General features: G+C 32.4%; 3 protein-coding genes across 3 annotated transcripts in view; 1 reads left to right on the top strand and 2 right to left on the bottom strand.

The window, feature by feature from the left end:
* Nucleotides 1-1,813: 1,813 nt before the first annotated feature.
* On the bottom strand, nt 1,814-5,086 carry LOAG_00700 (hypothetical protein). Its single transcript, XM_020445522.1, has 4 exons — nt 3,541-5,086; nt 3,202-3,301; nt 2,912-3,094; nt 1,814-1,945 (listed from the first exon to the last, which is right to left on the bottom strand). The coding sequence occupies exons 1-4, from the start codon at nt 3,746-3,748 to the stop codon at nt 1,894-1,896; spliced, it is 543 nt and encodes a 180-aa protein (XP_020304031.1). The 5' UTR covers nt 3,749-5,086; the 3' UTR covers nt 1,814-1,893.
* Nucleotides 4,309-4,732, top strand: LOAG_00701 (hypothetical protein; the record flags this gene model as incomplete). The annotated part of the gene is made up of 2 exons (XM_003136241.1): nt 4,309-4,457; nt 4,576-4,732. The coding sequence occupies 2 exons, from the start codon at nt 4,309-4,311 to the stop codon at nt 4,730-4,732; spliced, it is 306 nt and encodes a 101-aa protein (XP_003136289.1).
* Nucleotides 5,087-6,900: 1,814 nt separating the features above from the next.
* LOAG_16611 (3'5'-cyclic nucleotide phosphodiesterase) overlaps nt 6,901-13,566 on the bottom strand; it is a 26,017-nt gene continuing 19,351 nt past the window's right edge. Inside the window, exons 6-17 of the mRNA XM_020449263.1 lie at nt 12,326-12,426; nt 11,921-12,036; nt 11,744-11,846; nt 11,343-11,499; nt 10,993-11,104; nt 10,703-10,866; nt 10,094-10,183; nt 8,967-9,091; nt 8,448-8,670; nt 7,878-8,207; nt 7,338-7,418; nt 6,901-7,065 (exon numbers count right to left, since the gene is read on the bottom strand). Of these exons, the coding sequence (XP_020307229.1) occupies nt 7,063-7,065; nt 7,338-7,418; nt 7,878-8,207; nt 8,448-8,670; nt 8,967-9,091; nt 10,094-10,183; nt 10,703-10,866; nt 10,993-11,104; nt 11,343-11,499; nt 11,744-11,846; nt 11,921-12,036; nt 12,326-12,426 (1,605 nt within the window). The 3' untranslated portion in view covers nt 6,901-7,062. The remainder of the gene's footprint in view (nt 7,066-7,337; nt 7,419-7,877; nt 8,208-8,447; nt 8,671-8,966; nt 9,092-10,093; nt 10,184-10,702; nt 10,867-10,992; nt 11,105-11,342; nt 11,500-11,743; nt 11,847-11,920; nt 12,037-12,325; nt 12,427-13,566) is intronic.

Genomic DNA, 13,566 nt, shown 5'->3' on the forward strand with positions numbered 1-13,566 from the left:
TTAAAAATTCCTGCACTCAGTTAGAAGTTTGAAAAGGAAATTTTTAGATCATTGGACTACTCGACTACACTACTTGGTTATGTTTTTGAGTACTAAACCTTATCTCCTTTGTTATAACTTTGACAATCTGATGGTAAACAGACAGCAACAATTCGATAATTTCCAGCGAAGGATTCTTTTACAAATGTAGCAAGGAATATAATTATTAAATTATCAATTGAAATCTTACGAAAGAAACGAAAATTAATAAATGAAGATCACATAAGAACAAGTTTTCAAGAAAAGTCTCATTAAATTTGCAAACTGAAACATTATCATTATAATGAATTACTTAGCAATCACGGCGAATTACTTAGCAATCACGGCGAAACCGTTAGTCGGGATTTAAATCATTATAATACAGGGATTTCCCTAATTTCGATCATTTTTCACCATAATAGTCGGATAAATCCAATTATGAACAACTTGAAGAAAATACATTTAATGCTTACCACTATCACTACGCATTCACGAACAAAGTTCGAAACGTGTTCACAAAGAACAAGGTGAAGAAACAGTGAACACTATAAACAATACAAGTTCCAGAGCGGCAGTGACAATTTAAATTATGAAAACACAACATATCCCAAATGATAACGGTTCATAATCACTAATACTCATAAATACGCTTCAGTGAAGCATTTTCATACAGGAACAGTAAATATAAATGCACAAATGTGAATTTGAATTTCAACCGCTAACAATTCGAGGAAAGACAAATGGTCATTGCGCTTACCATTTATTTATAACTTACCAATAGTTAAACACATGAATTTTTGTCATTTCTCATTAAAAATTATCACCAGCAGCTATTACTACAGTCAGTTTGTATGATACTGCTTCGAAATATTATTCTAATAGTCGTAATCGTCGTCGAAAACTGGCACAGCAAAAATTCTGCAACACATTGAAATATCAAACAAAATCATCAATGGGATTAGATCGGAAAGGAGATTAATATCATGCAGAAATCTTTACCTCACTTCTTCTACTCTTGCAGTCAAGGACCTTCCATTCTGGAATTCCTTATTTTTGTAAGGGCATAATTTCATCTCCACACCTCCACATACAAAGAAAACAAAAGTCGAAGATAAACGGTACACGAGAAAACGAAAAAGAACAGACCAAATTAAAAATACAAGTAAGGAAAACCTAATAAAACAAATCTCATCAAAATCTTTCAAAAAATAAAATAAATCTTCATGACATCGTTCAAAAAGATTTTCCTGCACCACATGGTAATGACACTGTTAAAGTATTCATTCATTAGCAAACATTTTTATGAAAGACAATACGAGTACATAAATGATGTACACTGCTGAACCAAAGAGGTAGAAAAACGAATACTGCCTGAGAGGTATATAAATAAATTAATGAATATGTACAAATAAATAAATATATACAAATATCAAAGAATGATTCACAGCAAATACATCAATACTGATGGGAAAACACATGAAAGATGCTACAGCAATAAATTAGCTGATATAAAGTACAAGTAGAAAAAGTATGTAGTTACTTTTTTATAATGTATTCAGTCTTCTTCATAAAAAATCCTTCAACTGCACTTTTCTGTCATCTAATCTAGAACAAATGATACTTAAGAATATCTGTTACTAATCTCCTAAGGGAAAATTATAAATTAACCAATTTAAATGTTCCAAGAATTTCCTTCGACCAGAAAGAGACTGACATACATTTTCACAAAGTCATTCAACAAGTTTGTGAATTCAATATTCAGAATTTCTACATGAAATTCCTAGACAAATTAGTTATTGATTAGCACAGATCCTTCGAGTTCTTTTTGTTATGATGCAATCAAAATTAGCTTAAGAATCAGACAGCTGATCATGCTTAATGCTCTGAATTTCCTTGTTCCGATTCCCGTATTTCTTTCCGGAACAATCTACAAGCAATTATAACAATCTATGATTGGCTTTTATTTTCAAATTATATGGAGCAAAAACAAAAACAAATGTCAAATGAAGTATGCAGTAATTGAATAAATGAAGTGCCAGGACTAATTGTGATGGATAATGAAATGAATGTTTGTAAACAAGAAAAAAAAGAGAAAAAAATAAACGTAGAATAGTGGTGTATGGATGAACTGTAGTCGAAAATCTCTCCTTTAAAAAATAAAAAATAAAAGGAATAATTTTTAACTTGTAATACCACCCTATTTCACCACTTCACTAAATCATGACAAAAAAAAGATTTAGCAAACCAAATTTCAGACTTGCTACTTACTCGTTTTTTTACTAAACTATCAGTACAACCTAGAAACTTTTCATATCTCCTAATTTAAACCAATTTATCAGTCCCGTATTATATGGAAGAGAAAAAAAGGGGAAAGTAGAATGGAAAAGTCCTATTTCTTGTAAAAAAATCATGCATACAGGGAGAATTATTACTGGAAGAGAATCCCACTGCAAGAGAGATGCGTTCATTTAAATCCTTTTGTACTATAAATAAAAGTGAATGTTAGAGCATTTTAAGACATACGAAACAGTAAAAAAAACCCAGTAAATAAGATGAAGGCTTTTATTTATAGTACAAAAACAGAATTCAGCCTTTTGAGGCAATCAGTATCAATCAAGAACCAGGACAAAATATAAAACTTGTTCGAACTTATAGAAGACCTACAGTGCTTCCAAGGCGTCATCCTTAACATGAATTTGGAATATTCTTTATATTTTCAGAGAAATTCAAAACTCCAGCAGCATCTGCTTTAAATTTTATATTGCAATGTAACTGAATAGTGAAAAGCAAAGCAAAAAATAAATCAAAAACATAAGAAATCGTAAATGAATTTCGTAATGAGTTTCAAGAAAAGAGAAAAAATAGCAACTATAATTACGAAAAAATAACTTGCCGACTTATCAAAGTATCTTCAAAACGGCTTTTCTCAGCAACTTCGTTTTGATCGCTATCATCAATTACGCCAACCTTGCAAAGCGATTCCGGCTCTGGTGAAATCAGGCGGCTATCTACATTAGATAACATGACTGCATCTTCGTATGATAAAGCATCACCGGCTGCCAAGCTTGGCAATAACCTAAAATTATATTATATACCTTCAAAACCTATGACAAGCATTAGCCAGAAGCTTTTTGAGAGTCCATTATGCTAAATCTCACTAGTTACAATAATATCAGGATTTACTTTAACCGTAAACTTTTGTGGAAAGCCATTTCTTCCCAGTTCAGATAGCCTTTCGCCTTTGATTCTACATCTTTCTCGAATTCCAAGCGACATGTTTGTTCTGAAGAAGGGGAATAGTGAAAATCAGAATGACTGTGCAAACGTATGGTTATAACAGGGGTTACATACTATAGTCAACTTGATCTAAGTGTAAAGATGTCTTATTGAATTGTTTCGTCACAGCATACAGAACGACTATACAGAATATATTCATATAGCTTAGAGAGAAAACTGGATTAACTGCTCGTGTGCATATCCTTTTATTCATAGGTACAATGGTAAACTTTAAATGCTGCTTACCTTTATATTTCACGTACTCATTCCAAGTTTTTTTCGAAACCTGTGCACGTCGCACTGCCTTTGAACGAAATTCCCAAAATGTGTCATCCTCAAATTGTTCCACAATCGAAATCACTCGAGCATTATCATCCTTGATAGCTAGGATTACTCTTATCCCGGTGAGTAGCATTATTTGCAGTTGCAAATATAGTACAAATAAACGACCCATTAACAAAAACCAGTGGCTCCCAATTGATCCAAAATTTTTGAGTTAACGACTTATAATGTCTCAGTAGTAGAACCTGAACTGTCACTTCTTGTCGCTTCCAGTTCTCCGTACACAGCTTACAGACTGATTGCAAGTAGTTTATTGAAGGTGATTATGTTCTTGTCAAGGCGAAATGCAAGACGTTTCAGAATAGTGATGGTCTCCGGAATCGATGCAATCCGAGAGAATCCGTTCCGTCAGCCTTCTCTGATTCCAAATTATCCATTTCAAATGCTTATTATTGTGATATCAGTAATGCATGATAATTTCTGGTGTGAAACACTTTCTTTTCAAGTTCTATTCACTTTTGGAATGAAGAAAAATATTGATTCCCATAAAACAAAAATCAAAAGCCACGAAGTGTGCAACTATTCGACGACCTTTCACTTTCCAAACAATAGTAATAGACAATTTACAAAAGGAATCCTAAATATTCCCTAAAGTTGTGTCAAGTACTACCAGCTTAGATCCTCCTTAAACAAAACAAATCTGCAAGGAGACATTTTCGTTAGACCTCGATAATGAGGACGACATCAGAGTGCAGTCTAACCGATGCCTCCGATAGCATTAGTGGTTGCTGTGTATTCTGCTCTCCGTTATCTTTCCCGATCGATTTAATGACACTCAACAACGATGCAACAAACACGATGAGACATGTACACAAAGAGAAGTAAAGAAAAAGGAGAGAGGACAAGATAGCGAAATAAGTGACTTGTGCTCGATGCGGACGTGACATACTTTTTTTTGCGAACTCGAACTGTGACACATTGCCGTTGAAGAGCTTTCAGTCAGGTTCCACGTATAACTGTACTCATTTCGTTCGGCGAAATAACGCAGCATACGGAAGCAGGAAGAAAGTCTAGGGGCAGTCTGCTAGGGAGGAAGTCATCTTATAGTCTATTTAATGAAGCGGACAAGCAAGCGACTTGTTGCATCGTTTGCTAAAAGTTCGTCATACATGGCTGGAGCAGTAGTACTATTTGCATGCAGATAAGGTATTCAGTGCGCCGTTTGCATGTTACCTGCAAATCGTTAGACCGCTTGCTAAAAGTCCGTTACTGGCGGTTTTTCTTTTTACATCAAAACTAAAAAAACCATTTTGCCGCATAGCATTCTGCAATCTTGTACGTTGTTTTATTCAAATTATTTTAAGTAATGCCATTTCGGCGATGAAATGACAGAGCAAACTTTTCAATGATTCATAGAAGCAGTCGTTCTGTTTCATTTTAGAAAGAATGAATTTGTCCCAACCTCGTCAAATGCTATGACATAATCCCTCATATTAGTGCCATTTCAGTGTTCTTTCAGTATTCATTGGTTCAGTCTTTGCTTGCTTCTGTTCGCTTAGACTGTTAATTGTTAATACGATATCAAGCAAAACATTATTCCTTTTTTTTTTTCTCTCTCTTGGAACATGCCAATCTGTCATCGTATGTCAGCACCAATTTTGACTGTTCAAACTTAAATTATTAAATTGCTTTCAAATAAACTAAAAAAAGTGCCTTAACCTTCCTTGCTATCAAAAATGAAAGGCTGAACCATGCAGGCTAAGAAGGTTGAACGACGCTAGCTTTCTGTCAAGAATATTTCACGCATTTTTCCTTACTTGTCCTCATAAGGAAGTATGTTGAACTTAAGCTTGGAATATTTTCAAAATTTTTCAAAATATCATTTTGCAGTACGATGAGACGTTGCATTACTTCTACAGTTGACTTGAACACTAACGAATTAAAGGAACAAATTAAAGAAATAAAAGAAAAAAATTTAGAGAAAACTGAATTAAAGAAAAAAGAAGAAAAATGCAACAAAATACAACAACACATGCAAAAGAACAGAAAATTCAACTAAAAAAACAACATGAATCCCATAAATTGGTCCATTTTTATAATTCTTCTCAAGATTTACCCAATAATTTAAATTGAAAACAATATAACTTATCAGATAAATAGTCTATTAGTGTGACGAATTGGAGTAGTGATGAGGCATACGTCAGTCCGTAATGATTTAAACTTAATCAAATTCAGGATTACTATTCGAAGAAACAGTCAACTGGCTAGATAAAACATTCCTTGAAATTTCAAAACCAAGATTGAATACACTGATATCAAGCTAATACCATTAACAAACGACACGGTGAACTAATACAAAAAAAAAGTAGAATCTTTGTCTTGTATAAAACTTTTAAAGCATGTTAATCAATGACTGAGAAGCATGTGGTGCATAAGTGTGTTGGAAATAACAAATGAAAAATGAAAATTTAAAGAGTAACAGGAGAAGGAAACAAAAAAGCTTTCTAAAATATGATGACTTCATTTTAATAAAAATAACTAAATTACTTAAATGAATAATACTGTTTCAGTGTCGAGAACTGCTCATGAAATTTAACAAAAAAAAAAGAAATGGATTTTTACAAAAGCACAGAGATCAATTGTCCCACTACTAATTTCATTTCCGATATAATTTTTTAAACTGCTTAACATATCATCATTCTAAAGCATACGCAGAGAACGATCAAAAACACTCATCATTTTCGTTCTCTTTAAAAATCATATTTTTAACTGTTACTGAAAGTTGCACATCAAAACTTAGCCTTTGCCTTCAAAATTTAGTGCCAAAGAAGTTTGGAGCAATTTTTAAGAAATCTACCTTAGTTTTAATGATTTGTTATTTGAATTGAAAAGCTGAAAAGGATTCATTATTTGAAGAAGCCGATCGAATATGCCTCAAATCACAAAAATTGAATGTTTCAAGAAGATCAAATTTTGAAACAGCAATTTGCTATCATATTTGATATTATTGCTTTCGGGAGAAATAAACAAACCTTGAAATTGGATCTTGCTAACATGAATATTTTCTGGAAGTTAAAGATGATATATGCCTTAGGGTAAGGAGCCCTTCATGGTTAAAATTTCTTTTCCTCTTTTTTTTAAATATCAAAGCTACTCACACGACTCTGCTACAATTTCTTGTGAGCGAAAAACAGAATCTCACGGCATATTCATTACGATTCTAATACACTCTACTATGGTGATGAAGAAATTCTCCAGTATGTTAGATAAGAAAAAAGAGAAGAAATCGAGCTTTAAAAGAGAGAAATCAAATTACTGATGAGAGTTTTATTTGAAAAAATTTATTTTATTCCCAGTAAATAAATTCAATTTGTGAGAAAACAAGTATATTTGAGGATAAAACATGCGAGGAAGTATCAGCAAAAATGACCAGCACATATATCAGTAGGTACTGACCGCTTCAAACCAATCGCCACAAAAATACCATTACTGAAAGTTTTAAATTAAAAAAATTTTCCGTTGAACTGTAAATTCTTGAGAGGAATGTTGAGCAGAAAAGACAAAAAAAAACAAACAAACAAATGTTGCAGGTAGCAGAGAGTAAAATAAAGTAAAAATAAAGTGCAGGCATAGAAAATTTTTTTATAGGAATAAATGAAGTATTTCCCACAGATAAAAAACAAAACAAAAAGAAAAACTATATAAAAGTAGGGGAAGATAATGGAAAAAAAAAATAATTCATAAAAGTAGAAAAAAGCTACTTGGATATGTTCGCTTGAATATCCGTTCTCACTTTCAAAATCTTTACTACACGATTCACTGTTTTGCTCCTCATTACTACTCTGAAAAAGTTTTAATCAAACAAAGTGAGAACTAATTAAAGCTAATTCATTATCTTATGTCCTTTTCTCACTGTCACTGTTCTTTTCCTTTTCTTTTTTTTGTTCAATATCTGTTGAATTCGTTTCTAAAAAAAAAAAATGTAAATAATGAAATTTAGCTGTCTTTGATGTGGATTTGATTTTTTCATTAAGCTTAACTTAAGCAATTCATGTTACATTTCATATGGCACAAAATTTTATTTGTTATTTCCATCGTTTTTCAGATGGTTTAGTTTGCCTTTCTCATGTCCTTTTCTCACTGATCATTGTCATTCGCCAACAGAATAATATTAATTACTTTGCGATATACTAATTCTTTTATGAAAGGATAGATAGAACAGAAGGAAATAAGAGAGAAATGGAATGTAGGAAGGATAGAAGGACAATCTGATCTTAAACATTTCAAGATAAATGGCAAACCTCTTCAACGATTACATTATCAGATGTTTTGAATGATAATGAAGACGGCTGATTGAGCACAGGCGCAATATTGCCTGATCCCATGACTTTTGTGGAAGCTATCTGTTCTTCTAGTTCGTTGAGCCATTTCTGATGATTGTGCTTCAAGTTGATGATCAATTCAGGTTCTTCCAGACCTGGTAAAATCGGCAGTAGACCTGCTTCATTCAGAGCAACAGCTAATGGATTAACTATATGAGAAATGAATGAGTCCTGTAATTTGGCAACTGCTGGATCATTTCGATCCATATATGGTGATACTGCCATACCACGTCTTTTCTCTTCATCGCCCTAGAACAAATTTAAGCACTCTTAATCTGTAAATAAATCTAAGTAGGAAGAGAGAATCTGAAAACAAATTGCTAAAATACTAAATATCGACCAAAGCTAAGGCTTATTTAAACATTTTACTGTCATTTAATGTTTAAGAGAGTGTACATTTATGTAAAATATTCATTAGAGTAATTCCAACACTGTTGAGAGAAAATGAGCATTACAGACCGGATCAGTTTACCTATTTCAAATACATACCTGAGCATAAAACTCTTCACAAATGCGATCGGTCCACTGACGATGAAGTGGATATGGTTTAGAAGGACTATTGATATCAGCAAATTTAATGAGCATTTGTGAAATGATAACACGATCTGACTCGTTGCCTAGATCCATATCTGGTGCCTTTTCATTAAATTGCATTATGATATCAAAATGTAGTTTGAGATCCGTGGCGAGGATATACTCCAGTACAAGATATCTGAAAAAAAGAAGTACCACAAAGAAAGTCATCTTCCACAAGTCGTAATTGACATATTTAACATTACAATGGTGAAGTACATTTTAGGATCAACAGCATAAGTATTCCTTATATGTAATGCTATAACATTGCAATGTAATTCTAGAGTGGATGGATAAATGAATAAAATTTAAAAATTTAACTATCTTCATTGTAAGCAACTCTGTGTGAACTGCACAAAATTCAATTGTAAAATTATCGGCCAATCATGTGACAAATTTATTGACAGCTTAAAAACACAAACATTAATAGAGCACCTAAATCGTTTCGTTTCAGCGGCATCCAACGTTTCAATAAAAGAATTCTCTGGTTTCGACAGCAGACGCCATGATTCAGCAGCATGATGATTTTCCAATACTGATCGATCATTGTACAAGATAGCCTGTAACATAATAATTTTAATTGCTAATTTTTAAAACATCCTTTTCTGGAAATTCAGGTCACCCGTTCTTAAATCCTTTTAAATTTTTTCGTTCTTATCATGATTATGTTGGAAAATAGTATCTTTTATAGCGCTAATAAATTGCGTGCTCTTTATTGGTTAAATAATAGTAACTGACTGTCTACTAAGTTAATGAGACTAATAATTTGAAGAATTCCTCCTGAATCCCAACTTCTTTGTCCCAGATAGGAGAAACTTACGAGCTTAGCTGATATTTAGATCAAAGGTTGAGAGACGCAACAAAGGATAAAAAATCCCAATCATTAAATTATCTTATCTAATCATTAATTATTAGTTCCTTTTATAGTCCGACTAGCTATTATTCATCAATCCAATCTCTCCAATGAAAAAGTCAAAAGGGTTCGTTCTCTCGAACTGTTATAATTCTACGAAGTTTGATTAACTTAGATCCTTTGCATTTAATCGCTAATTCTGATTTTGTTGGAAACTTTTTGTTGCCAAAAAATATTGTTTATTACTTTTGCAGAATGAAACAATTCTGTACGCAAATAAAACAGACAACGATCTATTAGGTATGGATATTAAATTGGATTTGTTCAATGCATTGATTTTGGCGCTTATGTCCCAACTAAACGAACATGTCACTCATTATACTGATTGTCATCTTTCTTTTTTAAATAGAGAAAATATTAATTTGGCGTAGAAAGAGAACGTTCACGAAAAAAGCAATATATAAACACTTTTTATCTATATGAAAAAAGAAAAAATGGAACAGTACAATTAGAGAAAACCAAAAAATGTCTGAACCCTTTGTTAACCGGTTTGATATATAATCAGAAACTTCTCCGTAACTGATAAAATTTGAATGTGAAGGATGGACACGTCATCTCAATTGCTAATCAAGAGAAAGAAGTAATTTCTTCTGAAATTTACAATTTCAATTTTTATAATTTAAATTTGAAGAGAATAAAACGAACGAACTTTTTTGTCTTCAGCTGCGACAAGAAATGCGTTTGTTCGGCCAGGATGATCATAATCATGCATTGCTGCAGCAGTAAATAAAGCCATCAACTGGAAAAAAATATATAAGAACCTTACTTTTAAATAAGAAGGGACAACTACCCGTTCGATATATTTTTTTCTTCTGATCATTTATTAAATATTTTAATTCCTTCTTCTCCAAAAAGATTAAAATGTTTTATGAATGGTCAAATAAATAAATAGATAAACAAATAAATGATAAATTTATGTATAGAGAGAGGAAGAGGGAGAGAGAGAGAAAGAAGGAGAGTATCAAGTCAACAAGTTCATTATAGAATTTGGAAAAATACGGGGACAAGTAGTACTTATAGACGTCAACGTCCTTTTTAGGGTTAATATTCTAATCGAAATGAAACTTATGCAGTCTCAGATTTTGGTTATAATGCAGTTCAATATCATAGGACAAAATTTTAAGAGTTACAAGTGACAGATCATACAGATTTTGAAACATTTGTAGAGTACTAATTGCGCTAACAACGCTTCAAATGAATTTCAAATCTACTGAAAGAAATTAAAATGAATTGTTTTCGAAAAATCTACAAAACGTACTTCAAGTGTGCTCATACTGCTTGACAGAGGTAACGGTGAATTATCAGAAATAGACAGTGAAGGCTCAGTATTATTGGTTGGTGTTCCGAGGAACGCACAAACTGGATGACATGTTAAATAATAACACCCGTGTAACACGTCCGCTGCATGTATACGATTGTGATCTGGAAAGTTATTCATTTCAAAGTATTATCAGTGAATTACTACTGTAACTGTGGATGAATAAAACTAAAAGTAGAAATAAATACCATAGAATTGATTTATCAGTGAAGTATATTACAAATGCTTACAAGGAATGTCCCAATACCCGCATTCCAATGAATGAAAGAAATTAAAAAATTTATTTAGCGATAATTTGAAAATCCGAAAAAGGTCATGTTCGCGGAATACTGAATATGTTATCTGAAAAGCAAAATACACGTTATAATTTTACGATATGAATGATTATTTCAGGTATTGAGAAAATGTGCATATTTTTAGCATTCAATCGAGTCTTAATTCTTAATGATTGTTTAAGCTAAAACTTCTTGATGCTTTAAAAATTGCTTCACAGTCCTTTGCACAACTTGAAAACGATGAAAGTTGTTCGTTTATTAATTTTTGATAAAAATCTAAAGTTTGCTGCAAGAAATGAACATACCCTGCTAAGTGTTGTTGTCGGATGGCACTCAGCAAAATGAAAAATAGGAAAGCCCCATTCTGCGATCCTGGCCAGCTCTTCATCTGAATTCAGTTCCTTGTAATTATAATTTGTACCATCTGATGTACGTATCGTGGAATCCTCAATTCTTCCCAAACTATAAAACATTTTTTATTTTTTATGAAGCATTTCTTATTTTTTTATTTTTATTTTATTTTATTCTTTGAACACTAGGAAAAAAATTCATGATTTTGTCAAATCTTATACCATATGTCCAGTTTTAGCTTAAAAATTTTTTACATTGAACTTTGATATATGCCGACGTGGATAATACGGCAAAAAGGATACGATAGCGAAATACGGTGTAAACGGTAACAAAGGCTTTACGGTCATGAAAATACCTAGTGCAGGCCACGATATTCACATCGACTTCATCATCATGTGTATCTCGATTATTTTTGGAGGTTTTAATCAGTGGAATGTCCTCCTTTTGCTTTTCTTCATCTACAAATAAATTCATATGAAAAAATAATTCTTTAAATTAGTGAAAATTAAAGAGAATAAAATGAAAATAATACCGCTTAGGGTGGTGGTATCAGTTATAGGAGTACTGGATGTTTGTGGCTGAAAATAATGCTTATTCTCCGGACTAGCTCCACTCTTGCAACCTTCACGATCTGGTTGTTTCCAGTAGCTATAAAATTCGATTTCATCTACCGGAAAATAAATGGGTCTGCTTTAGGCCTGAATTGTTGATGGTTCCAAATTTTCATTGTAACATTCAATTAATTTCAACTGATTAGGAGGAAAAGGTGCGGCATCAACTTTCTCTAACTACAGTCTAGCTATCAAACAAAACTGTTATTGTAACTGACTTGAATAAGTGATTTGTCAGCTAACAAAATCCTACTATTATTGAAATATTTCTTAATAACAAAGGTTTCAGAAAATTTTCCACAAAAAGTAAAGTTTCTTGACCCAACCTGCTTGATCGTGGCCTAGAAGGCTCAGCGGCGATTGTTGGTAGTCCGGTAGCACTTGTTACTGTCGAGAATGTGATACTCGAAAGACGTGGCTTTGAAGCCTAAAAAACTAAACTTTGTAACTCACAAGAAATTAGAAGAACCATTACTTTAGTTCAATTTTCTTGGTACAATTTCTATTTCAAGAACTCCTTGAAAAGGCATGGTTAACTTCTCTCAATCTCATTAAAAAAACTTTGTGAAGGTCAAATTTCAAAAAATCTTTCACAAACTATTAGTCGGACATTAATTTGGATAATTTTACTTTGCTATCTATACAAAAAGTACTGTGATAATGAAGAATGAAAAATGAAAAAATCTAACGAATCTGTTGGAAGTAATGAATTTTTGGGCTTGAATAGTTGTCTGGAAAAGATACAAAAGAAAATTTGAGAGGTGAATGGAGTGCCATTTGACAATATATTAGCCAAAACTAAAAGTCTAATTAAAAATAAGCAAATACTGAAACAAACTGAGAATATTTCTTCAAAATGGCTACGCCTTTAGACAGTGGAATAAAAAAAGATGAAGTTGTAGTTTAAAAATGAAATTCAAGCATCAAGAAATATTACTTGTGAGCAATGAAAAACAACGAAGTAATAGAGCCGATAAAAAATGCTGACAGGAAATGATACCAGAAACTGATATTAAACAAGTTTTTTTTTCAGAATTGCGACTGATAAGTTATCACTATTTTATGATAAAGAAAGTTTTGTTACAGTCAATGAAAATAATGTCACTTTGAAGGCAATTTGAATGATTTCAAACAGAAGTATATTTCAAATAAATGTCTGTTCGCATCGGAGACAAATGTAGACGAACGGACACATCTGTGGTACATATTGCGCTTTAGCTTGATTCTCCAGCATCTCATTCATAACTTTTCAAGACTGTTTCATTTAATGCCAATTGCGTAACGAAATGTTCGTACCAAAACTTTGCTATTAATTAATCCAAAATGTCGAAAATGGGCCAAAGAATTGAAGGCAAAAAATAAAAAATGAGATGAATTACTATTTGCGCTTTTGGTTTCTCATAGATTCACATAAGTGACTGCTTGAAAAAAAGTGATGACTTTGTTTCAGGATATATAAGCCTGGCAAGGAAGTTTGTTCCAGGATATACAAGCCTGACAAGGCGTTTTCTGCGATGTTTTGATGATATCGACTCCTTCATTACGCTGCATAAGGGCTAATTTCTAA

Source organism: Loa loa (genome assembly GCF_000183805.2).
Source record: "Loa loa unplaced genomic scaffold supercont3.10, whole genome shotgun sequence".
Lineage (NCBI taxonomy): Eukaryota > Metazoa > Nematoda > Chromadorea > Rhabditida > Onchocercidae > Loa > Loa loa.

Excerpts from the sequence above, each read along its gene's own strand:
- LOAG_00700 (XM_020445522.1), bottom strand. The coding sequence starts at position 3,748 with ATGGGTCGTTTATTTGTACTATATTTGCAACTGCAAATAATGCTACTC. Across the intron at positions 3,302-3,540 it reads TGAGTACGTGAAATATAAAG|AACAAACATGTCGCTTGGAA; the intron begins GTAAGCAGCATT and ends CCCCTTCTTCAG. Across the intron at positions 3,095-3,201 it reads CACAAAAGTTTACGGTTAAA|GTTATTGCCAAGCTTGGCAG; the intron begins GTAAATCCTGAT and ends ATATAATTTTAG.